Genomic DNA, 24,737 nt, shown 5'->3' on the forward strand with positions numbered 1-24,737 from the left:
ATACAAGTTAAGCTTATGGGTTTGTATTAAAGTAGAATTTGTATGTACAGTAAGGCAGTTTTTCCATTAGCATTCTGCTGTGGTTATCTTTTAAATTAAAGTTCTTTTGGGATTTTTTTCACTATTATACTGAAATGAAGCAGGAAAACATCCTAAAAGGGTTCACCACATGAAATTCATTTGCCTCTTGTATAAGAAAATTTTAATTGCCAGAACTATATTCTCTGGAGGCTTTAGAATAAAATAAAATTTAGGGGAGAAATCTATGTTTAACTTATTTGAACAATTTTAAGAAGAAATTGGAGGCATCATTTTACTTGCATACGGCAACGTGTCTGCAAAGTATAGGAACTGATGTAAACAATTTGTCAGGTACTCTGGAATGCGTTCTTTTTTCAAATATGTTATATTTGGGTAATCCTAATAAAATGGAAGAGGAATGTGAAGGTTCAGCAATTGGCTTTCAAAATCAGTTTTTGTGGCATTTTCCACTTATCTGTCATCTGTAAACAATTTTGACAATTTCATTTCTATCTATCACATCCCAAACCATGAAAGCCTTTTCCAGAGGATATACCTATCGGCACTGTCCCTCAGGACCACTAAGCAATGTGCTTTTATTTTATTGAACACATAATTTTATAACTAATAGCAAAAAAATAAGTCTGCATATCACAGTTAGGAAACAGAATGATTTGTTCTGGAATCAGCTGTTGGAGAAAGAGGCAAGTGGTTGAAAATGGAGCATGAAAAGGAGCTAACTGTGAGATCGAGTAGTGTCAATCTGACTACATTCTCCAGCATTCTCTAGAGATTTCATTTTATGTACTCTGTAGTGTTACCTGAAGAAAACTCACATTTTAACCAATCATCCCATCAGTTAAACTATCAATGAAAGGGGTGCATACAACATGCGGGATCCAGGTAATCCAACCCACCCAGCTGGAGCCGGTAGGTGCTTGGTGTCGCCGCGAAGAAGGCCAAGTCTTTCTCAGCTTGATTCTGTGCAAGTGATGGCGGAGCCTCCTTGGCTGATTCTTCAAACAAAGCCTCATTTTCAGCTCTTGGATCTTGCACCAACACCAGGATGTTGTTATCCGTAACTCTGGACACCTTTGCATACTCCTTGCTCGTTTCAGGAGCCCCGGGCTTCTCTGCACGGTCACTGTTCTCTTTCTGTTTCGGTAGCAAGGACAGTGCTCCATCCTTGTTGACCTTGTGAATCTCCACATAATCCAAGGGTTTAGTGGAGATAAAGGGGGTCTTCTCTTGGGGCAGCAGCCAAGCCGTGTCTAGGTCAGTCTTGGAATGGGAGCTTTCCACCTCCCCCTGCTTGGCTGCCTTGTCCTCCTCTCCAGTCTCAATGGTTTTAGAGGATTTTAAAGCATCTTTACCTGCTTTGTCCAACAAAGTGGCTGGTGCACCAGCAGGGCCCACAGCCAACTTACACACGTCAGCAATGCTGTGGTAAGAGGACCTGGGGTTGTGCTGGCTGGATGGCGGTAATGGCCATGTTGAAGATTTGGATCCACCAGCATGAAAGTAGGGGATTCTGCCTTTCACACTGATGCCCTGGTGGTCCCAGGGCCGGGTAATATTTGTTTCAGGTTTCTCTGGCTTCTCAATGACCTCAGGAGCTTGGAACGTGGGGGGATTGGCCCGGGGTTCCTCACACTTTTCAGACAAAAGGGAAGGGCTGTCACAGCTTCCCCGGCCAGAGTCATTGTCAGGATCCAGGTGTGGGGGTTTCACACCTTGACCTGGGTGTTCTTTTGAATGGGCTGGCATTAGCTGCTGGTCCTCACTGTCATCTACTTCTAAAAACTCCACCAGCAAGTCTTCACAGTCAGAAGTGGCAGGGAAGTCTTGGCATCCCAAGGCACTCAGTAGTTCTTCGGACTTTCCCTTCTGTGAAAACAGACATAGGAAGGATGGCGGTTAGCTTCCCGACATCTCACATCGCCATCACATTACCACGAGCAGGCAGGATGTGGTAACAGCCTCACAGAACTCCCCAGCCCTCAAACACCTGTGTGCTGGGCCACAGGGGAATTATAGAATCACCTTCCAGATACTGGTCATCGAATATTTTTCTTTAAGTCAACTCATGATTTTAAGTTAGTCTCTTTTAAGCAATAATGACCATGAGCTTAATGGGCAAGTACACTACACACATATAATAAACATCAAACTATTAAATAAAAAAGGTTTGTGAAACATCCGAACCTGCAGTGGTCATGCAGGCATTTGACACCTTGGGGCTCCTTGGTGGAGCTGAGGTTGTGGCCTCCTGACCTCCTCTGCCACTTTCTTAAGTCTGACAATAGTAAGGTGATTCTTATCTCTCACTCTTCTTTCTACTTCTTTCCTCTTTCCTTCTCCTCCCTCTTCCTATCCCACTTTTTTCTTTTCTTCCACTCCATTTCTTCTCCCTCCTCCCCACCCTCCTCCTCTTCCTCCTAATCCAGTCTTCTCCCTCCCATCCTCCTCCTCCTCCTCCTTCTTCCTTGTACTCCACTTCTCTTCTCATTTTCCCCTCTTCTCCCCGGGTACTTGGCTTTATCACTATGACAGGGTACACTGGGACAGCTGCTCCCTGCACCTCAGCCTCTTCATTTTAAAAATGGGGATAGTACTACCCACCTGGGACAGTTCTTTTTAGGATTAGGGGTAACATAATTAAGAAGACCAAAATATTTTTTTTGACACCAAAAGTAGCTATTTTACTATCGAGTCTCTGTGGCTAGCAGGTTGAATTGTGAGCTAGACGTAGTTAGTTTAGTTAGCAGAGACATTCGTGCTGGTTCTGTGAGGTCAATACCAGACCTGGTAGTGGGGTGAGAATACTGGACCAAGAGCCCAAACTCCTGGGCTCCAGTTTCTCTGACATTTGTAAACAAAATGAATGCAGACAAGCCAAATTTTCTGGGACTCACTTCTCATATTCCAGCACTGTCAGACTCAAAGCAGCTGGGTCAAGTGATATTTGCTTTCATGTACAGGTAATTGCTTTTCTGTGTATCAGTGTTAAGCTAAAAGTCAAATTGGATATATAAATTGAAAGGATATATTTCAACCTGGACTGAAATTAAAAATGTTCAAGCTTTCATTCAAAGCACTGAAATTTAATTCCTTCTCGAATCAGCCCCCACTGTATCGATCTAGCCCCAACTGGGTGCTCAGACTGAGCAATGATTGCAATAGAATATTCTGCTATTATGGCTTTATGTAAAGAACATTCAAGTGGAAGCTTTTACCAATGTATGAAAAAGGGGACGGTCGTGGGTCCCTGGTTTGTATTAATCAAAATATTCACCCTCTTTATAAATTGATTATTTGTACAAAATGTTTATCTCTGTGCTTATGAGTGGACCTGGTAAATCTAACAAGCATTGCTATGTGTTTTCACATTTTCTTGGCTCTCTTTCCTTGCTCTCTGCCATTTAGCGTCTCAAAGCAAGCACCCTCATCTGTCCCACATCTCTCTGTTAACACACACCCTGAGAGGAGAGTCAGCCCAGGAAGGCTGAGTTGATGGGCACCTTGTGAGGACCTAATTGTCACAAAGCCAGGGAGTCACACTGTATTCTCTGTCTCTGGCACTTACCTCCAGCAGATGAGTGTCGAATCCTTTTATTTTTGGCCCAGGAACTGGTGGAAAGATGCAGGTCACCATGCTATAAAATAATTTGTGAGATTGTCTAAGTGATTCATTTCTGACTTTGTAATTTTTGAAAGATTGGTATTATTTCTAAATAGCTGCTACATGGACCATGGGAGGTAGGAGTTAGAGTTTTGAGGCTACATAAAACTAATAATAAATAATGAAGATAATTAGTAATTATAGTCTTCCATTAAAGTTAGCTCTAATTGAGGAGGCTGATTTTGATGTTAGTGGATTATTTGGACTATTTGGTTCTCTTGATTTTAGCTCTCTTGTCAGATTTTTACTGTTATATTTTACAACTATGAACCTCTGTTTGATAGAAAGAGCTTTAGCCTCAAATGAATCCATTTTTCTACTTTTTCTAGCATTGATAAAAGATATTTTATGGGCAAACACACTACAACTAATGGCTAAAATTAGGTGCTTGGGTTATTTGTAGGTTTCCATCATCTTTGTTTTATCTTTTTTGCTGTTATCTCTGACAACCATGATAGGGAGGAGGATTGAGAGACAGTGAAGTACCTATAGCCCTTCAAGGCCACTGCCCAGACAATCGTCAAACAGATGACAGTAGAAAGAATGGCCACAAAGATCCACATGGTTGTATCTCTCATGGTGAAGTCTGAAAAACAAACAGCCAGAAAGCTTTGATCACACACAGCATTATTAAAAACAAATAAACCTAATGAATGAAACTTTTAAGCCCAAGAGGTTTATTTCCCCATCTATATCTCTTTTGATTTGAACAGCAATGCAAACAAAGCATCAATGACAGGTCTAATTTTTGCCAATATTATTAATATTTTAATGTGTTGCATATAGTACATGTTATAAATAGTACATATTTTAGTATGCTACAAATTTCAAAATCCTTTCACATATTCTTTTATTTGAGCCTTAAAGAGGAAATCCAAGGTCACATAGTCAGTTGCAGTAATAATAATAAAAGCTAACATTTATTAAGTTCTTATTAAAAGCCATCAATGGCATTAAGCTCTTTACATATGTTGACTTGTTATATAGATAAGAAAACTGAGAGTCAAAGAGTGATTTACCCATGACCATATAACTATAGAGCTGCAGACTGGGGTTTGAACTCAGACCTTCTGCTTCCAGACCCTGTGCTTTTATTCAGTAAGAGCCAGGACTGGACTAGATGTGTGTCCTGATTTGTAGTTCAGTGCTGTTTCCAGTATGCCAAGACAATGAAAGAACAGAAGCCCTAATGCTTTGGTCAGGCAAGCTGTTGGAAGAGCTAGACTTTGCAGTGTTCTGGGAAAGACCCCTAACTTTGCTGAGCTTTGGTTTCCTCACTTTTAATTCCTAATGGTAATTATATTGTCTCTGAATACCTGAAAGGATTGGGAAGACTGAACTAGATAAAGACTTTGTAAGCTGAAAAGTATTTTTGAAACGGAAGACGAATCATTCCTCTATGGAACACAAGCCACTGTGTTAAGGCAGTTTGTTGGAACTGAGTGCATCTTATATATTATGCTTTGACTAAGAGACTAAGAGACATCATCAGTTCATGCCTTTGAGATGGGATACTGTCTTCTAAATCCTGGGGGAACTAGATGATGAGGTGGGGGCAGAATGACTGACTATCGTGCCTCAAGCCCTCTGAAGCATCCTGGGTCCACATCTGTGGCTTTATCCTAGAAACTGCTCCTCATCAGCAGTCATCTAGGGAGAAATGCTTCCCTACAAAATGTCTTTGTATTGGGTAGAGAGATTATAAATCCACCTCTGCTATTCTGCTAGCTAAGGCTCAAAAATCGTTTCTCTATTAGTAGTTAATATATGCAAATTTACCATTTTAAAAATATTTAGGGATATAAGCAAAATGAAGCCAAGACACTCACCACTAGGTATCTGGATGGAGCTCTCTGGGCTCCACTCGCTCCAGTATCCATGGTCTGGCTTGCAGCGGACCTGGACAAGGTACTTCTGTCCTGGATATAAGCTGAGAATCTTAAACTGTGTTTGCTGCCCAGCAAAGTGGGTCTAAAAGGAATAAGAAAAACAGAAGTCATTTCTGACTTTTATTATGAAGAAAAATAATTTCTCCTAAATAATAAACTAGGGAGGAGTTAGCCTGGATGATTACATGGAGAAGATACTCTATTCTCACCATTCCACCCCCTCAGCCCTATCCTTTCCTCCACTTAAAACTTGATCACATGAAAATTTAACAGGTTTTCTTTCTTTCCCTTTGGAACCCTTTTTCAAAAAGACAAGTGTTCTGCCCCCCACCCTATACTTTATGGAAAACAACCAGTTAATAAATGTAGATGGGATAATAAAATTGGAAAATTATTTTGTAAACTCTAAGGAAATAACTGATTCAAAGATGATTAATTGGTATTAAAGCCACTAGATGGAAGAGACCTGGGCATTTGTGTATGTTAAAGTGATAGTGTACAAATTAAATGTGACTTTATAATCAAGCGGTCAGGTTGTCATCTCCCTAGTCTAGGGGGAAGTTTTAGCATCATTTATGATGGTCAACCAGATGGTTTGTTTCTTCTGATAAAATGCAATATGAAGTGCATGATATCACCTGAGGTATTCTTGCTAAAAATTTGCCTACATCTAATCAAGGCTTTAGATCTAATGTACAGGAAATGTAGGGGCAGAGAAATTAGCTAAAATGATCTTACAAAGAACTAATTAGACAAATGAAGAAGGTGGGACATTCTATGGGACAAGTGATCCAGTCTCCTGAGTGCACTGAAATGGAAGGGATATGACAACCAGCCATGATGTGTAGTCCTGGAATAGATTCTGGTTTGCACAAACTAGCTATTAAAGATGTTTTAGAGCAATTGGGAAGAATTAAACTATGGGCTGGCTAGTAGATGGTATTAAGAAATTTTAATAATTTTCCTACATGAGATCCTATCATTTTGGCTATGTTTGGACATGTTCTTTTTAAAAAAGAGGCATGTAATAAATGATTTAAGGGTAGACTATCATAATGCCTACACTTTACTGTATTATTTCTTTATGTTGAAGCATTTTAAGGTGAAGAAAAACACAACCATTGGCCATGGGCCAGTCACACTGAGAGTCTCCATGCCTCCCCTTCCCCCTAGTGTCATTAAGTACTCTCATGGGTGTCTAGATCTAAGATATATGGAGGGAGGCAGGTGCAATGCAAGGAGAGCCCTGGGAGAGCAGTGAAAATGAGCCCCTACAATTCCGATAGAGGGGAGAAGGGAGAAGCACTTTCCACATCTGAGTGCATCACATCTGCATTGGGAAGCCAACATAGTGGTCCCCAAATGAGGAGAAATGAGCTGTTCTCAGTTATGAGTTCATCCTTGCCAAAGACCATGGTTCCTTCAAGAATCTTATAGATGACTCACCTCCCATTCAGCTGCTTTCTCAGGTTTTAATCTGATTTCGTACTGGAGTGTGAGCCAACCAGATCTTACGTCAACCAGGGTGGGTGGAAACCATTTCATCCACAGATACGGTTTTCTGTCTTCTGGCTGTTTTATTTCCAAAGTCAGGTTCACAGGAGGGTCTGGTTCAACTGTAGATACATAGGAAGATCCAGTAGCACTCACTGCTTGTACCCATTATTTGGCTTTACCATTTTCTGTCATGAATTGCTTTTATGGAGCAGCTCACTGTACTATAAGCACCCGGAAGACAAGGGCTATGTCTTTTGCCTCGTAGTATGTGATCAATCACGTCTGTGCTCGAAGATGAGGTTTGGATGGTAAGCGTAACAAGCAGCTGAGATTTATTCTTTGCATGTTCTCCCCTTTCCACCAGCCAGGTCACATAGCAACTCCGGTGATGTTTATGACCAAGTGATACAAATTGGGCTAGGATTTGCAAGTGGGAATTAGGGTGGAGGATTATTAGGAAGGGATTTCAAATAGCTTATTTCCCTCAGCTGGAAGTGAGATTCTCCTTGGTGATACATAGTTTTGTGAATGATTTATTAATACTCATAACTTTGTAGGTAACAGGCTTACAGATTCCATCTTTGCTTCAGCAATTACATTTTATATTCACTATACATGTGTACTCTCTATGGTGAATGGAATCCACTCTCCCAGATATTCAATTATTAAAATGTGTATGGAGGTTAAACTTTTTGGTAATGGTCCTTTCTAGGACCTCATAACAGCCTGTTGACACAATTACCTACCCAACCAATGCTCAGTGAATTCCCACTAGCAAAATGATAGCTAACATTTCTCAAGTGCTTACTACATGCCAGGCACTGTATAAGGCACTATCCCTACATAATTTCATTTAATCTTCCCAACAGCTCCATGAAGTACTATCACTGTACCCATTCGTTCTACAAGGGTGGAAACAGCTTTAGAGGAGGGAAAATTATTTGCCTACGGGCACACCTTTGGTAAAAGTGGTATCTGAACTCCAAACTATGACTTAGAGGCAGCTGTCGCTACCATTTCACCCCGTCATGGTCATGAGCAGGGCTGGGATTAGTTTAAAGCAAATCAGGTGCACAGGGTGCAAAATTTAAGGAGGCACAAATGGCCAAAAAACATGCTGAAAGATGCTCAATGTCATTAGTCTTCTGGGAAATACAAATCAAAACCACAGTGAAGTACCATTTCACACCCACCAGCATGGCTAGATTCCAGAAAACAAAAAATAACAAATGTTGTCTAGGATGTGGGGAAATTGGAGCCCTCCTACATTGCTGGTGGGAATGTAAAGTGATGCAGCCACCGTGGAAAACAGTCTGGAAATTCCTCAAAAAGTTAAACATAGAATTGCCATCATTGCCCATCTATTCCATGCCCACGTATATATAATCCAAAGAATTGAAAATGGATGTTCCAGAAAAAACTTGTATGTGAATGTCCATAGCAGCACTATCCACAATAGCCAAAAGGTAAAAAACCCCAAATGTCTGTCAGCTGATGAATGGATTAAAAAATATGGTACAAAAAACAATGGTGATCTAGCACCTCTTGTACTATCGTGGATAGAGCTGGAGTCCATTCTACTAAGTGAAGTATCACAAGAATGGAAAAACAAGCACCATATGTACTCACCATCAAATTGGTCTTAACTGATTAACACTTCTGTGCACATATAGTAATAACATTCATCAGGTGCTGGGCAGATGAGAGGGGGAGGAGGGGATGGATATATTCACACCTAATGGGTGCCGTACACACCGTCTGGGGGATGGACACACTTGAAGCTCTGACTTGGGTGGGGCAAAAGCAATATATGTAACCTAAACATTTGTATCCCCGTAATATGCTGAAATAAAAAAATATGGTACAGCCATATATTGTATGATTCCATATATATGAAATATCCAGACTAGGATATTTAGCAGGTTACTGGTTGCCAGGGGCTGAGGGAGAGAGAAACGAGGAGTAACTGCTTAGTTGTAGATACGGAGTTTCCACTTAGGGATCTAACAGTGTTTTGGACCTAGATAGCAGTGATGGTTGTACAACATTATAAATAAATTAACGCCATTCAATTGCACACTTTAAAATGGTGAATTTTACGTTTTGCGTGTTTTACCACAATAAAAACAAACAGAGGGGGCACTTACTCTCAGATTCCTGTAGGTATAGTCCCTGTGAGTACCTGCCTAAGAGTGAGGTGCCTGGGAGTGCTGGCTTGCCTCACCCTAGTTTTGGTCCTGCTGGTCAGTGACATTTTCTCCATTTATTTACTACCTCCTCAAATCGGTCTGTATACCAGGTGGGGAAAGAGTAAGGGGAACTATAGCGTACTTGGCATTATGACCTACATTTGCCTAAAAACTGAACTTAAAAAAATTTGCCACTAGTCCTATTGCTTATATATTACTGAGTAAATACCTAAGAAAGATTATTTTGAACATACTTGCTAAACAAATATCAGTTAACTAATATCAATTTTAAGTTAAACACATACTGAACAATGCCTCTGATTAAAAAATTTGTACAAAACCACAAATAAAATGTTCAGGATGACTCCTTTAAAGCAAACCTTCTCAACTTCAGCACTGCTTGCATTTGGGACCAGATAATTCTTTGTTGTAGGGGGCTGTCCTGTGCACTGTGGGATGCTTAGCAGGATCTCTGGGCTCTAGCCACTAGGTGCCAGCAAAACCCCTCCTCCCTCCTTGCCTAGGTGTGACAATCAAGATTGTCTCCAGACATTGCTAAATATCCTGTGGGAAACAAAATAGTCCCCAGTTGAGAACACTTGCTTTCAAGTGTCTTCAACATAGCTAAATACTACTCAACAACAATAAAAACAACAAAGCAATCTATTTCTGAGCAATCATCTGCCAATGTTGACATTCTGTACTGCAGGTTGTCACTGGATGAGAGTCAAGCTGTTAGAAAATGTACTGTTTATTTTAGAATGAACTTCCAGAGCCTGTCACCAACACTGTATCCTGCAGGTTATATGAGTACTCCATGGACACTTTTTATATTATTTTGAAAAACATGGTCCAACACATTCTTTCACCAGAGAACTTGTTTTACAGAGAACATGTGAATTTGATACATACTTATAGATGTCACTTTTTAAACACACCACTCTTTCTGCGAGCCCCTTTTCTTGTGGCTCACACTAATTATAACAGTTGCTTGTTTTACAACTTTTCTTGCTTTCATTGTTTTGCCCTCAAATCTGATAACATTAGAGGGGAAAGTAATTCAAGAAAGAGCCCATGAAAATGGAATTATTTGGCATTTAGCATCTTAAAGACTTCATGTCTCAAGAAAGTTTATATGACCAGAAATTATTTCATTCCAACTTGCCAGTGAGATTGCTTTTCTGATTTTCTTGAACTAAGAACGAATTCAGTTCCCACCCCATGCTCATTCCAATGACTTGTCGGGGGAAGAAAATATTCAAGATTGAGTGCCAGTTGGTATTGGAAGCTTTTCTAGTTTTTAAGAGTCAACCACTGATAACATGCCAATGCAATGATATGGCAGTGAACACAGAAGGGTCCCAGCCTGATTTTCCTTGTTGGATGGTGGCAGGTACATCAGGAAGACTTGGGTGACCTTGAACCTAATTAGCTACTTTATAGCTTATTATCCTAGATGAGGGCTGAACCCAGCCCTGGCCAGCCATCTCTCGTCCTAGGATTCCCTTTGTCATCCTTGCTAAATCGCAAGGCCACTACGGCTACGCTCAATTGCCCGGCAGCTCAATGGTGATCATACAAACCAAGAAGCATCTCTCAGATTGACTTTGTTTTACTTTGCTAATTAATGACTTCCCCAAACATTATACTTGTGATCTTGGCCTTTAGCCTGATGTTCAAGTAACACTATATACTCCCCAATTCTTTATTTGTAACATAATAGCTCAGATATTAAGAAGTGTGTGTGTGTGTGTGTGTGTATTTTTTTTGTTTTGTCATACATGTGAAGAGAGAGACAAGAGTGAGAGAGAGAGAATTGAGTTTGGGGCAAAGCAATTGGATGCAGAACCAGATGAACCCCTTCTCAGAGCTGCCTCTCCATGGAGCAGCTCTGTCTTCCATGGGGAGAAAGAAAAGAAATCCCAGCTCGCCATGGAAGAAGGGGACATCGATTGCAGGGAAGGCAGGAGAGGATTGACAAGGGAAGCATATGTGGAACATTCATTCTGGATGCAAGAAGACGGGATCAATGTTAGGGACACAAGGAGACCAAGTGCCAGCCTTATAGTCATGAATGACTCAATCAAAATTGATTTGAAATGCTCAGTTGACAAGGATATTGTGAATTTTCTCATCTTTCTTTATGGAGATCCATCCAAAAGGCAAGAAGACTCAAAATGAGTTTGACTTTTGGTTAATACGTAATGGAGTAACAACTTCCTCACCCACTGCCCTTCCCCTTACCTATGTAAGTCACGTCCACATAAAGTGGATCTGAGGAACTGCTTCCCATCTGGTTGGTGGCGTTCACCATGATGATGTACATTTTCCATATGGAGGTATGCTTCTTGCTAAAGTAGCAGGAGTTGGGGCCACTGGTTTTGTAGTCTGGACATTCATGGGTGAGTGTCTCACTGCAATGAGTAATATACTATGAATGAATAAGAAAGTAATAAAAAGAGTCTAGTTTTTTCTTAATAGATCAATACCACTGGCTTTTGGGGACCAGTCATTCCAAGCGCAAAAGCCAGAGCAGACGAATGGCCGTGTGGGCTTCTGTGCTCTGCCCACATCAGTGGGGAGTGAGAGAAGAGTGTGCTGAGAAGGTTATTTTAGAGCCTTGAATACTCTGCTTCTCATCAGCCGTTCTCTTCTAGAGGTGCTTTTGTGGACTTTGTGATATATACCCCCTGCCAAAAAACACTTGAGCTTCCCGTGGCCAAGGCACCACCATACCCAGGGCACTGCCATTGGGTCATTTCAGAAAACAGGGACTTTCACCTGTGTGCACACACACAGTGGGATCATTGCCAATGCAGCATTTATTGCACATGTTGAATTACATTTTGTTAAAAAAAATTCAAGAGAATAAAAAGTAATGGCAGTACATTTCAGACTGCACTAGGTCAGCAACAGAGTGAAGTGACTTTGAAAGGGGACATTTCAGGCCCCAGTGGCTCAGTAGGCTGCTCACGTTTAGACTTAGGAGCCTCAACTCAAGACACACTGCACAGGTATGAAAGCTTGTTCGATTTTGGTTGTGTTTGAGTTCCTGAACTCTGTGTACAGGTCACCCCTTTGGCTCCCAGCTGTGACAACAGCCTTGTGTACAAACAAAGTGCAGTCACTGGAAAATGGTCCAGCTGCCCCTACCAGTAACTAAATGTTTTCTTTTTGGGGGAAGGATACAGCTCTCTCAGGGTTTCCAGGAGGGTCTCATTGTGAACAACAAAATGCTCACACAGAGATGATCTCATTTACTCCTCACGGCAACCTTAGGTCCAAGCATGCCCTCTAGGAGATTGTGTGTCCCGGATCAGCAATTTGCTAAGCAAAAATCCTCGCCTTCTTTTCCTTACAAGGTTCATTATTTTCTTGAACATGAAACAAGTTTGAAAACCTAATGCATGTATAATCCTCTATGTTGTAAAAGTAACATGTTTAGTGAAAAAAAATTATAAATGGCACAAAGTTTGTAGATGAGCATCTAGGATTAACTAGCACTTAGGAAACACTTACAAAGGGCCTTGGGCTGGAACCTAGGCTGTGACAGTTAGGTAATCTGAAACATTGCTAAAATTGTATTGCCACTGTGAGGCTGATGTGACCTTATGAAGATTGACAGAGCTCGTAAAGGACATTAACAGGAAATGTGGGCATGGCCCTTAGACTCCCCTTTCCCCAGTGGTATGAGCCCTACTGTAAATCCAGGTGTAAATCCAGGGAAGTGTTGTCATTTGAACACAGAACCAGTGTTCCTTTGGCCTGGAGGGCAGGAGCACCATGGGGTTTGATAGGAGAGAAGAGAACTTTTTACCCTTCCTTGTGGTAAATCAGAGTGTAATTGGTAGGCAGTCCTCCGTCTGTCCCCGGCTTCCACCAGCAGGTGAATGTTTCCTTTTCGGGAGAACGACATTTAGAGATCTCAGGTTTTCCAGGAGCTGACTGTCCTAGAAAAAGCCAAAAGCCGCTGGAGTCAATACTGAGGTCCATTCAACCCTTGCACTGTTCTGCTGGGGACAGAAGCAGATTGATGGGACCCAGGCTAGTGACGAAGTGTCAAGGTGAGTGGGCCTAGGGTGGGGTCCTCAGGGATGCCAAAGTGTCAGCATCCAGGAACATTCCTCTGTGGGCTGCCCTGACATTGGCAGGACTCTGAGAGAGAGAGAGAGCGCGCGCGAGAGAGAGAGCTTTGCAGTGGAGTGTGTGTGTGTGTGTGTGTGTGTGTATGTGTGTGTGTGTGTGTGTGTGTGTGTGTGTACTTTGAGGTGGAGATACCAAGAGCCTATGTGAGGACCAGTGACTAACTAAAAGACATCAACAAAGAGTGAGCCTTGACAGCAAGATTGATACACATGGATTTAGGAGCATGTGGCCCTTCTGTATGCCACAGAGGCTGTGAAGCTGATACCCTCCCACAGCCCAAGAGCGACCATGCAAAGAATCCTTCGCCAGGTACAAGCCCTTGCAGACACGTTGCCCGTGCATCGCGCTCTGGTGCTTCTCCACTCCACGCAACACTCTCCATCATCCTGCAGTCCCCACGCAACTCACTCACCCTGTTCCCGACCTGTTCGTTCACCACTCACCGTATTGCTGATGCTGCCTTTACCCGAGCACCCCCCAGCTGCCGTCGTCCTCTCTCCCCTTATCTCCTCCTTTCCTTCCCTCTCCCCTTCACTATTCCTCGATTCCATTCAGCTTTGACCTTATGACAGACTCTCACAGTCTATCTCCCTGTCCTCTCTGTCCCCATTTCTGAATCTTGGTTTTTAGTCTCTCTTTCTCCCGTATTTCCCCTTCTTTCCTTGCATCTTTTTGTGGTGAGATGGCAGAGTGGCCCGAGACCATTATTACCTAATGGCTGTACCCAGCCCCAGGCTAGAAGCCACATCTGAGGTGGTGTGGAAATACAATGTCAAGGGATAGTATTGTTTGGTTGCTTAATCCCCAAAGTGTTTGGCTAGCTGGTCCCCATTTCTCTTGCTTGGCTGGCAGGTCCAAAGAGGGACAGAATGACCTCGGGGGGTTCCCCAATGCTGGTGGGCTGGGAGGCCAATCACGTGCACCTGTGCGACTCCAGCTGATCCTCTCCTTGCCTAGCTGGACGCCCTTGCACTCAGTCAGAAGTCAGGAGCAGAGAGGAGAGCTTTCAGGTGTGGGTGGTATCAGCAACTCAGGGGGTTCTCTTTCCTCCCACGCTCCTTCCCCAATCCCGCAGGCCGACTCCTAGGCCAGAGCTTGGCACCGGATCAGAAAGAGCAAGTTTGGAGGAGACCTCAGTGAAGGGAAACAGATGGGGAGAGTGGTCTCTAGGCAAAGCTGGCCAGAAAGAGGAACTTAAGGAAATGGCATGCACAGGCTGGGGCCCAGGAAACCAGGCTGGAGTGTCCACTGGAGCCCGGCTGCCCTCCAGCTCCCAGGCCCTGCTGAAAACTGTCTGTGCCAGCCCGGTGTGGCTCTGCCAATATCTGTGACACTCTTCATCCTCTAGGGATAATTTCTTCAGGGTAACATGGTGTTGAGAGTCACAACAAAAATTCAAGGTTTTTTGTTTTGTTTTGTTTTTGTCATGGGAGGGAGGAGTGTGTGAAGTAGAGAGAAAAGTTTATCAAAAAAAATATACAAACCCTATGGTTCAATAATGATCACACACTTGGAAACCAATTACAGAAATCACTGGTAATTTGAGTATTTAGTTTCCCTTGTGGGTTATTCTGACCTCTGCTTTCCCTTTTATTTCTTGCTAAAAGCTTATCTCTTTTGCATTTTACTGGTTATTAATAGTACCTTTGGAAAACTAAAGAGAGGAAGGTAAACTTGTAAAATTACAATTCGTCAAATGTTCCCTTCACTCACTTTAGAAAAGACTGTTAAACTCACTGGACTGTCTCAATGCACAGAAACATAGAATAAATCACACAAGCACCCATCACACATGCACGTGTGGAGACACATGCCCCCCCAGAGCCCACATCAGAAGTACATGTATGAACACAGAAATATACTCAGTTACATGGAAGTACACACTAGTACACATATAGGTACACAGAGAGAAATACACAATGTAGACATACACAGAGGCACACACATAGACATATATCCACACACAGAAGTATACATATACAGGTACACACAGAGGAGCATTTGCAATCAGGCACTTATAGAAATATACCACGAGCACATATAGAAACCTGCACACCCAGAAATGCACAGGGGTAGACACACAGAAATGTACATATACGGGTACCCACCTGCTCATTAGCACAGATAACAGAGTTGGCTGTACCTGTTCCCCACCACGTAACATCAGTCTCTTACATCTTATTATGGTTTTTCAAAGATCTTACACATACATAATTTCATCTGAGGCAGAGGAGACATCACTACCCTCACTTTGAAAATTTCAAAACTTGGAGAGATGAGATAATTGGCTTAAGATCACACAGCTAGTAACTGGCAGAGCCTGGATTAGAACTCAGGTCCTGTCATCCTTAGAGCAGTTTCATTACACTCCCAAAATAAGGAAGGAAGGCAGAGAGCATAGTGACAAGATTTTTCATTAATTTTAATGCAAAAATTTTATGAATAATTTAATAGCAGCACATGACACAAACATTTTCATTTCTCATAACAGCATTGCAAGAAGACTGTGACGGACTCTCAACTCTCTTGACAAACACCCCGGGCAATGAAAGAGAGTGGGACGGTCTCTTACTCACCATTCAGAAGACTGGTGTTGAGAAAAAGTAGCAGAATGAAAACAGTTGTGGATGCCACATTTTCCTTCATGTTGACTCCCTTTTCTTGCTATAGGAAATGTATCAGAGGTTCACTAGAAGAGAAGGCACCAGGCAAGTTTTGTGAAATGACAGTCTGGTCAGGCACATGCACCACTTTATTCTGGGTCTTTGCAACTGATTCTTGCTCCTTGCTTAATGTGAATGACAAAACAGGAGAAAGGAATGTAGGAAAATGTAACGGGGCTGGATGCCTTGGCTCAGAAGCATCGATTCACACATGCTGGGATAAAGTCCACCAGCAGAGGTCCTCAGATGACAACGCAGAGAGTTCCAGGGTCACTGCGGCAGTCAGCTCCTTTGCACACACCCCAGAGAAAAATTGTTCTCTTTCCACCTGGTAGTCACCTAACCACATATCACCCATTTTATGTGACATAGATTGCATGCCCTATAAGACCACCACAAGGAGGGCTCTGGTTCTGATCCACTAGCCAAAGATAGTCCAGGCTGAAAAGTCAGTACCCTCAGTACGACTCCAACCTAACCCTGTTGAGACCTCCAAGTTAGGGGGCTTCCCCTGAAGGTTCAAGCTGAGAAGGTTCTACAAGTCTTCCAGGCTCTGGGCATGACCAAGAAGAGAACTACACAATGAACTCTAGTAAACCTCCACGTGGTTTCTTTCTCCTTTTTGAAAATCTCCATAGACAAGAGATAAACTCCTGTAATAATTTAAATCCCTTGGGTTCAGAGTATTAATTTTGAACATGCAGGGGTTGGAAGTTTTGAGCAATTTATTATTAGTATTATTATTTTCACCCTTGGAATGATGTTCAAAGTCTCTAAATGTCCTAAGAGAAAAGGATTTTTAAAGACATTTGAAAAAAAAGACTCATTAGTCTTGTTAGACTTCAAACAACTCCGAGAGAACAATAGAATTGATGAACTAAGTATAAATTCTCAGAAATACATGGCTTAAATTTTCCTTTAAATTTTTATTGCTTTTTTTTTTTCAATCAAGAGAAGAACATTTAGGGTCAAAGCTGCCCATCTTGGGACATTTGAGATGATTGAGTGTTGTTTGACGAGCCCATAAGAAACCAGCCTTTGCCATATCTCCCGTCCAAAGGGTAGTTTTCCATCTGCCAGACAGACACGACTAAGGGACAGCTTCTTGAAGGCTTTCTCTGCTTGCTACTACTCCCTGTGAGACACACTCAAATATTAGCAGCAGTAGAGGTCTGGGGTACAAAGGCATCACCATATATCTCTTTCATGATGAGGCTTAAGGTTCAGTGATGGGTCCTAAGAGGCCTCCAGTGTCTTGCTCGTTGGGAAAGCTTCTAATTGCTCTGCCAGGATTCCTTCCAAATGCTTTCCCGAGTTGCACATTCTAAACGACTTGCTCCCGCTAACCCCTCAGGGTCATCTGATTTCAATCAAGTGGTTAAAGGCTCCCAGTGGGTTTTAAATGCCTTCCACTTCTGGAGCACCTACTGTGGGCCAGGCACCAGGCTAAGTACCTTAATCATTTACAGTTCATTTTGCCCTCACACCAGCCCCATGAGCAGGTGCAGGTTTTAACAGAAGAGGAAACTGAAATACAGACAGGTGTAGTAACTTGTCAGTTACGTGCCCATGGGGAAAAGACATCTAGCAAATCTGAGAGCCTCTGATAAATTATCCCGATTTGGGAAAAGTCTGTGATGGATGGTGCAATTATTCTCCCTTCTGCTGGACAGACAGTGGAGACAAAATCAACTGGTCCAGCAAAGCTTGGTAGGGCATGCATCTGAGCAGGGGCGGGAGAGCCAAGGCTGAGAGCGGCCATCTCAGCTACTGCCCTGTTTATGCCCGAGGACGTCAAACGCTGTTGATCTCACCAGTCCAGCTTCATTGGGTACCTTAGCCCTGGAAGAGTTCTTTGTCCTGGTGACCTGGTGATCTCAGCCTGGCTTGGAGATGGGATTCAACCCACTGGCTGAAGGTTTTTTATAATATCCCTCTCTTGAGACTTCCCTGTTCTTTTGGGCATCGCATCAACATGCTATAGATCATACCCTTCTGGTGAGGTCAGGTGCTACCCAGACAGCTTTGGCAGAGGCCAAAGCAGGGCTGCACATGTGTTTTTGCAAAAGTAAGTCTGGGATGGGAAGCAGAGCGGGACAGGCGAGAGCAGATATTGTCATCGGCTTATAAACCCTCATGCCCTGGAGCAGGATCAAAGACACTCTCCTAAATAAAGTTCTCCTATGAAAATGCTTTCAGGAAGCATTTTATGGACTAAGAAGAAACAGATTTCTTCCAGGATTTCCTAAGATATATTCTGGAATCTGGTTACTACCATGCACTTTTTGATGCCTGAAACCCCTCTGCCAGAAAATTAGACATATTCATAGTACTGTTGTGTTACGTTTCAGTAATGATTTCCCAACTCATCCTGAATCTTATTCTCCATCAGAGCAAACACAGTGGGGTAATTATGTCTTCAGAGAGAAAAATAATCACTACTGCTCAGCCCTAAGGGAGCTATGCTAAATGTTAACCCGGATCACACATGATAGTGTTCGCAGCACTAAGCACCCCTCCTGCGTGTCCACTGAGCACTTTTCATGGCTGGCAGACAGTAGGCTGGGGATAATTTTGGTTTTGTCTCTCTGAGTTCACTATCCATTGCACTCAGGATCTTGACCAGGGGCAGGCATGGCCCTCCCACCCCCAGTTGGGACTGAAACACCCAATGAGGGTCCACAGCCTGGTTTTCAAGATGTTATAGCAGCAGTTGGCTCCAAATGCTAATGGAGTCCAACTGGCAAAAAGTTAGCCCTGCACATCCAGCCTAAGGGCAATCATCTTAGGCTTCACTCCTCACCAGCTCCCTGGGTGTGACTGTGGTTTAAAATGCAAGGCATGGAGCTGAAGGGCAGGTCTGTAGCAAGTCCACAGCCCCTCACCTTGTCCATGGCTGTGGCCTTGACTTCCTTCTCCTCAATCCTCAGAGACTCTCCCATCTGAACAGTCCTCCCTATTACCTTATTTAAATACTCCTTCCCTCCACACTCTGTCCCACTGTGGTATGAGCTCCCTCATGTCCCTCTGCATCAACGCTGGTCCTCTCTTTCCAAAAGCCTCCCTTCATCACCCTCTTCCGTTAAGCCAAGTCTCTTCCCAAAAGGCCAACAGTCAAGGACAAGGTCCAGCAGTTTACTATGCCCTGAAAGCTTGCACTGTGGAGAAACTACAGCTACCCTCCCCAGAGGGAGAATCAGGGCCACAGTCCCATGGCCTGAGCTGACTACAATCCACATTAGGGAGGGCATGCCAGAGCAGAGGGGCAGAGTGGCCCCTGAGGGCTGAAAAACCAAACAAACAGATCTGAGCTCCCAGCACACAACTCTCCACTGCAACCCCGCATTCTCTGTGGCACCCACCGCCAGACTTTGTCTGCATGTGCTGGCGCATCCAGTCCCTGAGCCAATCCTGAAAGCCAGCAATGTCGGCCCCACCCTTCCGCAGGACTTGCTCCCACAACTGGCATCATGTGGTCCCCTGAGACGAGTGCAGGCCCCACCTTGTCCCATGGTATCTGCCGCTGTTGCCCTAACCTTTTACTCAGGTTTTAGACTCCAGTCCCGTGACTTTAGAAATGAACCTAGCAAGCTAGGCAGGGATTCTGAGGGCATTTTTAGCTCTTGCAAGACCAATTCCCCAATGAACAAGCAGGGTCCAATCCAAGATTTGGATTTCTTTAGACTGTCACACATACGACACAAACTGTAAGTATTATACAATCACATACCACATAACTATGATTTGGTTAATGATGGACTGCATATACAATGTTGGTCCCATAAGATTATAATACTGTATTCTTACTGCACCTTTTCTATGTTTAGATATGTTTAGATCCACAAATAGTTACCATTGTGTTACAGTTGCCTACAGTAATATGCTGTACTGGTTTGTAGCCTCAGAGCAATAAGCTATGCCACAGAGTGGAGGTGTGTAGTAGGCTATACCTTCCAGGTGTGTGTAAGTAACTCTAGGATGTTCACACAACAATGACATTGCCTGACACATTTCTCAGAACTTTTATCCCCATCATTCAAGACACATGACTGTATTCTGCTCAATGAATTACCACAGAGTGAATAATATCCATGTTACCACTTAGGTCAAGAAATTGAATACTAATAGCACCCTAGAAATCCAACTTGTGCCCCTCGCAATCTCTACCCACCTCCTCCCAATACAAACCATTCTTCTGACTTCTAGCACTGCAGCTTAGTTTTGCCTGCTTTTGAACTTTATATACACAGAATCACACAACATGCATTTTTTGAGTGTGTGTCTCTGGCTTCTTTCATTTCACAAATGTAGGATTGTTATATGTAGTTTTACATAATTCATTTTCATTTAATCTCATTCATCTTCATGTTACACTCAATGAAATACCATTACGCACCCTACTGTTGATGGACATTTGAGTTGTTTCCAGTTTTGGCAAACTTTTGGTTTTGCTGAGACTGACCAAGCTTCGCGTGGTAGGGAAGCCCTGCACACCTCACAACCGCTCTGTGCTCTCCCCCAGCTTTGGTTCTCTGCTATAAATGGTTAGCACGCTGCCTGCCACATCTCCTATCAACCCAAATTAAATTTCAAGTGCCTGTTTTGGTCCTAAAAAGGCAGAAAGTCTCATTTCTCGCAAACAGATCTTGACTACATTCATCCATAGTTTTAAGTGGTAGGCGCTGTGTTAGGTGCTTCTTTCTTGGGGTCCTCTGCCCGCTGGGTCTCCTTGCCTGCCCTGCCCCACCTGGGATAGATGGCCTGAGGCCAAAATAACAGGGAGCGAAGCCCATATGTAGCATTTTATTTCCAGGAGTCTGACTTTTTTTTTTTCCAATACAGAATGCCAACATTTAGTTTGGAAAACAAAGGGCATAATGTGCTCAGGGTGAGGAGAGAGGAACAGAGGGGATTAGCTATCACACACCAGGCTAAAGATTAAGGCTGTTATACAAGCTCTGCCCAAAGTCAGTGGTCAATGCCTCTAGAATGAATAAATGAATCAATGAAGACTTAAAGGGGAAAAAAACAGAGCAAGACTCTAAGATATTGGACAAAACCCTGCATGGGGGGCACTGGTCACATGCTAGTGTTATCAGACAGTAGACTTGGAGCCAGTGTGGTTCCCAGTCTTTGACTGAGGGATCTGGAGAGGTTTTAAGGAGAACATGGTGGCTGCTCTTTCATTTCAAACATTGAAAGTTGAGGATATAGTGTCAAGAGAACCCTGGCCCAAAGATGGGGAGATGAAGGTTCTAGCTATTCCTGCTCTGCCAGTAAGTGGCTTTGTGCAAACATATGCCCACAGCAGTGAGTGTATACCTGCCCAGAGCCCAGGCAGCACATTTATACACTTGCCTGTGAATGCACACAGGAGGACCCTTGCCCATGTGGTCAGCTGTTATTATTTTTTATCATCACAATCACCAAGTTTACATTTTCTTGCTCTTTGAACAGGTTTCCACCCTATACTCTGTTTTGAGATACCCTTTGGTGGGAAGCATCTGGAATTTTCCACAAGGGAATTGCTTTTATATAAAATGTTTATCACATTAGAATCTGGCAGTTTAGTCAGAACAGCATGGCTGAGTGACAGTAATTAGAAATCATATAGAGGCTGCTGTATGGTGTCCTCCTCTTGTTCCAGATACTTCTCCCTCCTCTCCCAGGAGTTTCAAAAGTTCCACTGAGGGGAGAACTTCTTGAAGACTCTGAGCTCTGTGAAGATTCATCAAAGAAGAGGGTGAGTTCTAAGCAGTCTGTGAGAGGCAGACGCTTAGCAGAGACAGAATTTGTCTACACCGCAGCCGACTCAGGATTGGTTCGGCAGAGGGGGACTCGCATGGAAAGATTTCCTGGCTTCTAACCTGGTCGGGGTAAGTCACCACAGTGTGATGGATGCACCTTTGTACGAGAGTCACTTTAACAGAACCGAACACTGAACACTTCCCCATGGCTGGAGGCATCGTTTCCAGATTCGATTACAGCGACTCCGCTCATTCATTGCAACATTTTTTTTCTCTGAGGGAGGATTGTTTTCATTGAGCCTTTTTGGCTTAAAGGCAAGAATAGGAACTGGGTGAGTTTCAGTTCTCCCTGGGCCATTGCACCCTTGGGACAGATGGTGGAAAATCCACGTTGGCCTGATTTTCAGAGAAACTAGTACCTCATGAGATCTTCAATCAATCACAAACAATTAAAAAACACCCATAATCTGTACATTATGTTTTGCAGTTTACAAAGCGGTTCTACAGACAGCAGTGGTTTTCAATCCAGGATCACATCACAATAAGGCAGCTTCTTAAAATGACTCCTTCCTACGCCCTGGCCCCAGACACTCTGATTAATTGGTTCAGAGTTAGGGCCACTCGGACATGGGCATTTATAAAAATCTCTCTAGGTGATTGTAACATGAAGTCAGGGTTGAGGACCACTGACTTACATGATGTCACCTAACACATGTGATGCTGCACTGACAGGAGAGGAAACTGAGGCTCAGAGCGGTGACCAGCTCTGTCCCTAAGGCACACTCAGGAATGGGAATCCAGTCTGTGCACTCTCAGCCCTGCCTCAGATTAGCAACAACAAAGACAAAATCACAAAACTTTTGTTTATGCAGTGATCTACACTTTATAAAACACTGTCACTTCATTATCGTACTTTATTCTTACAAAATAAAGTGTTCCGTGGGCAGGGCAGCTATTATTGTTATTATTATTACACATTATTGTTCTGATTTCAAAGATGGGGAAACTGAGGCTCAAAGGAATAAGTGGTTTAAACCAACAACTTTATCTTAAAAGCCTCCAGTGTGCTCAGAACTGTGTGGAGATAAAATCAGCAAACCCTTGTATGGGACACACTTATATGCTTATGCACACTGATATAAAAATATGTTAATATTTACATGCGAAATATTGACATGTAATATGTTGCATGCCAGGCACTGCTTGTTCACTTGCTGCACCCTCGCCACAGGCCTGAGGTGTACGTCCTCTTATTATCTCCATCTAACAGATGAGGACACTGAGGCCCAGAGAGGCTCTGTGAGTTGTCCAAGGTCACACAGCTAGTGAGTGGTCTATGGAAGGAGAAGAACTCGGCAGTTGAGCTCCAGGGTCTGTGTTAACCACCACACTTTCAAAGGAGCAATGGCCCTACCTTCAAGGACCTCCAGAAATACAAAGTCCAACCTGGCAGTGGGGAGTGGGGATAGATCAGAGGATCTTGGGGTCACAGGTTCTGAGCCCTTTATAGCAGCCCTCCTCCTGATAAAGTGCTTACTCAGCACACTCCCCTGACCCAAAGGCAGCTCTAATGCTGAGGGCTGTGGAGACCCAGGGATGGCTCCTCAACAGCAGTGGGCATTCGGGGAGCATTGTTCCTGCGTACCCTGCATACCTCAGACATAATGTGTCAAAGTCTTTGGAGGGTGGGGCCTAGGAAGGGGCATTTTTAACAAGCACTTAGATGATGATCATTCCAGCTGAAGTTTGAGAGCTCCAGCTTGAGCTAAAACAAGGGAGAAGGGAAGATGCAGTGGAGGGAGGAGAGTGGGGTCCTCTCCATGGGAAACACTGCATCTAGAACTTCCATGGAGGTACCTGGGTTGATCTGATTGGATTATTTTATTTGCTCCCCCTGGTCATGGGAATACAGACCCCTATCCATTGTCATGGGACATACTCATGCATCCTGTGGGAGGAGGACACATCCCACCTTGATGACTTTGGACTTGGCCATGTAAATGGTTTTGGCCAATGGGATGTGAATGGTTGTGATTGTTTTTGCTGCATCCAACTGGAAGCCTTCAATACAATTGCAGGGTTTGGCTGAGGTCTTCTTGCTTTTGTTCTCCACTGCCCTTGGGATGTCACAGATAGTGGCTACACCCTCAATCTGGGTTTTAAAACGAGTAGACAGGTGGAACCCAGCCAATCTTGGCAGAGCCACAGCCAACCTGCAGCTGCCCACAGTCCTTACATAAAGTGAGCAAAAAGTAAACGTTGTTGTAAGATACTGACATAACACTGGTGTTTGTTACTACTGCAAACTGACTAATACAGGGCAAGAGTAGGGGGAGAAGGATATATGTTTTGTAAAATTGTTCAAACAAGATTATTTTTTTTGCAGAGGGATCTCTGTGTGTTATATAGGGGTGTGTGTGTGAGGGAGAGAGAGAGAGAGAGAGAGAATGTGCTGTTCATCTAAACATAAAATAACTTTATTTTGGCATAACAAATGACTATTTGTTAGGAACAACCTTGTCTATTGCTGTATTTTAATGACTGGAAACTTGGACTTGGGAGGTGAGAAGGAAAGTTAAAATAAAAACAATAAATCATTGGCCTACTGGCACTGCCTCTCTGGCTCCCTGCTTGTGTCAAGAAGAAAGGAACATCAGGAGTTATAGAATCAGGGAATTTTGGACCTAAAAGGAGCCACACAACTTGAAAGGTATTCTGATTCAACCCCTTACTTTTACATATGGGACAACTGAGGCCTGGAAAGATGGAGAACCTTGGCCAAGTGCCTGATGGGAGAATCTTTGGAGCTTCAGGGTGGGCACATCTGAGAAAACCGACAAGTCTAAGAAGAAATTCTCAAGAACATTCTTCCTCTCTAATTCCTTGATTTTCCCTACCACCTC

At 43.2% G+C, this 24,737-nt stretch overlaps 1 protein-coding gene across 2 annotated transcripts in view; it reads right to left on the minus strand.

Moving 5' to 3' along the window:
* Window positions 1–24,737, minus strand: part of PRLR (prolactin receptor) — a 35,965-nt gene continuing 11,228 nt past the window's right edge. Inside the window, exons 2-9 of one of the 2 annotated variants that reach the window (XM_045565843.1) lie at window positions 16,001–16,113; window positions 13,096–13,228; window positions 11,523–11,692; window positions 7,039–7,208; window positions 5,533–5,674; window positions 4,190–4,289; window positions 3,608–3,677; window positions 2–1,908 (exon numbers count right to left, since the gene is read on the minus strand). In XM_045565843.1, coding sequence (XP_045421799.1) covers window positions 889–1,908; window positions 3,608–3,677; window positions 4,190–4,289; window positions 5,533–5,674; window positions 7,039–7,208; window positions 11,523–11,692; window positions 13,096–13,228; window positions 16,001–16,070 — 1,875 coding nt within the window. In that variant the 5' untranslated portion in view covers window positions 16,071–16,113 and the 3' untranslated portion in view covers window positions 2–888. Of the gene's footprint in view, window positions 1,909–3,607; window positions 3,678–4,189; window positions 4,290–5,532; window positions 5,675–7,038; window positions 7,209–11,522; window positions 11,693–13,095; window positions 13,229–16,000; window positions 16,114–24,737 lie in introns of both variants that reach the window. The other variant, XM_045565844.1, reaches the window with a different exon arrangement.

The sequence above is a fragment of the Lemur catta genome, chromosome 12 (assembly GCF_020740605.2).
Source record: "Lemur catta isolate mLemCat1 chromosome 12, mLemCat1.pri, whole genome shotgun sequence".
Classification (NCBI taxonomy): domain Eukaryota; kingdom Metazoa; phylum Chordata; class Mammalia; order Primates; family Lemuridae; genus Lemur; species Lemur catta.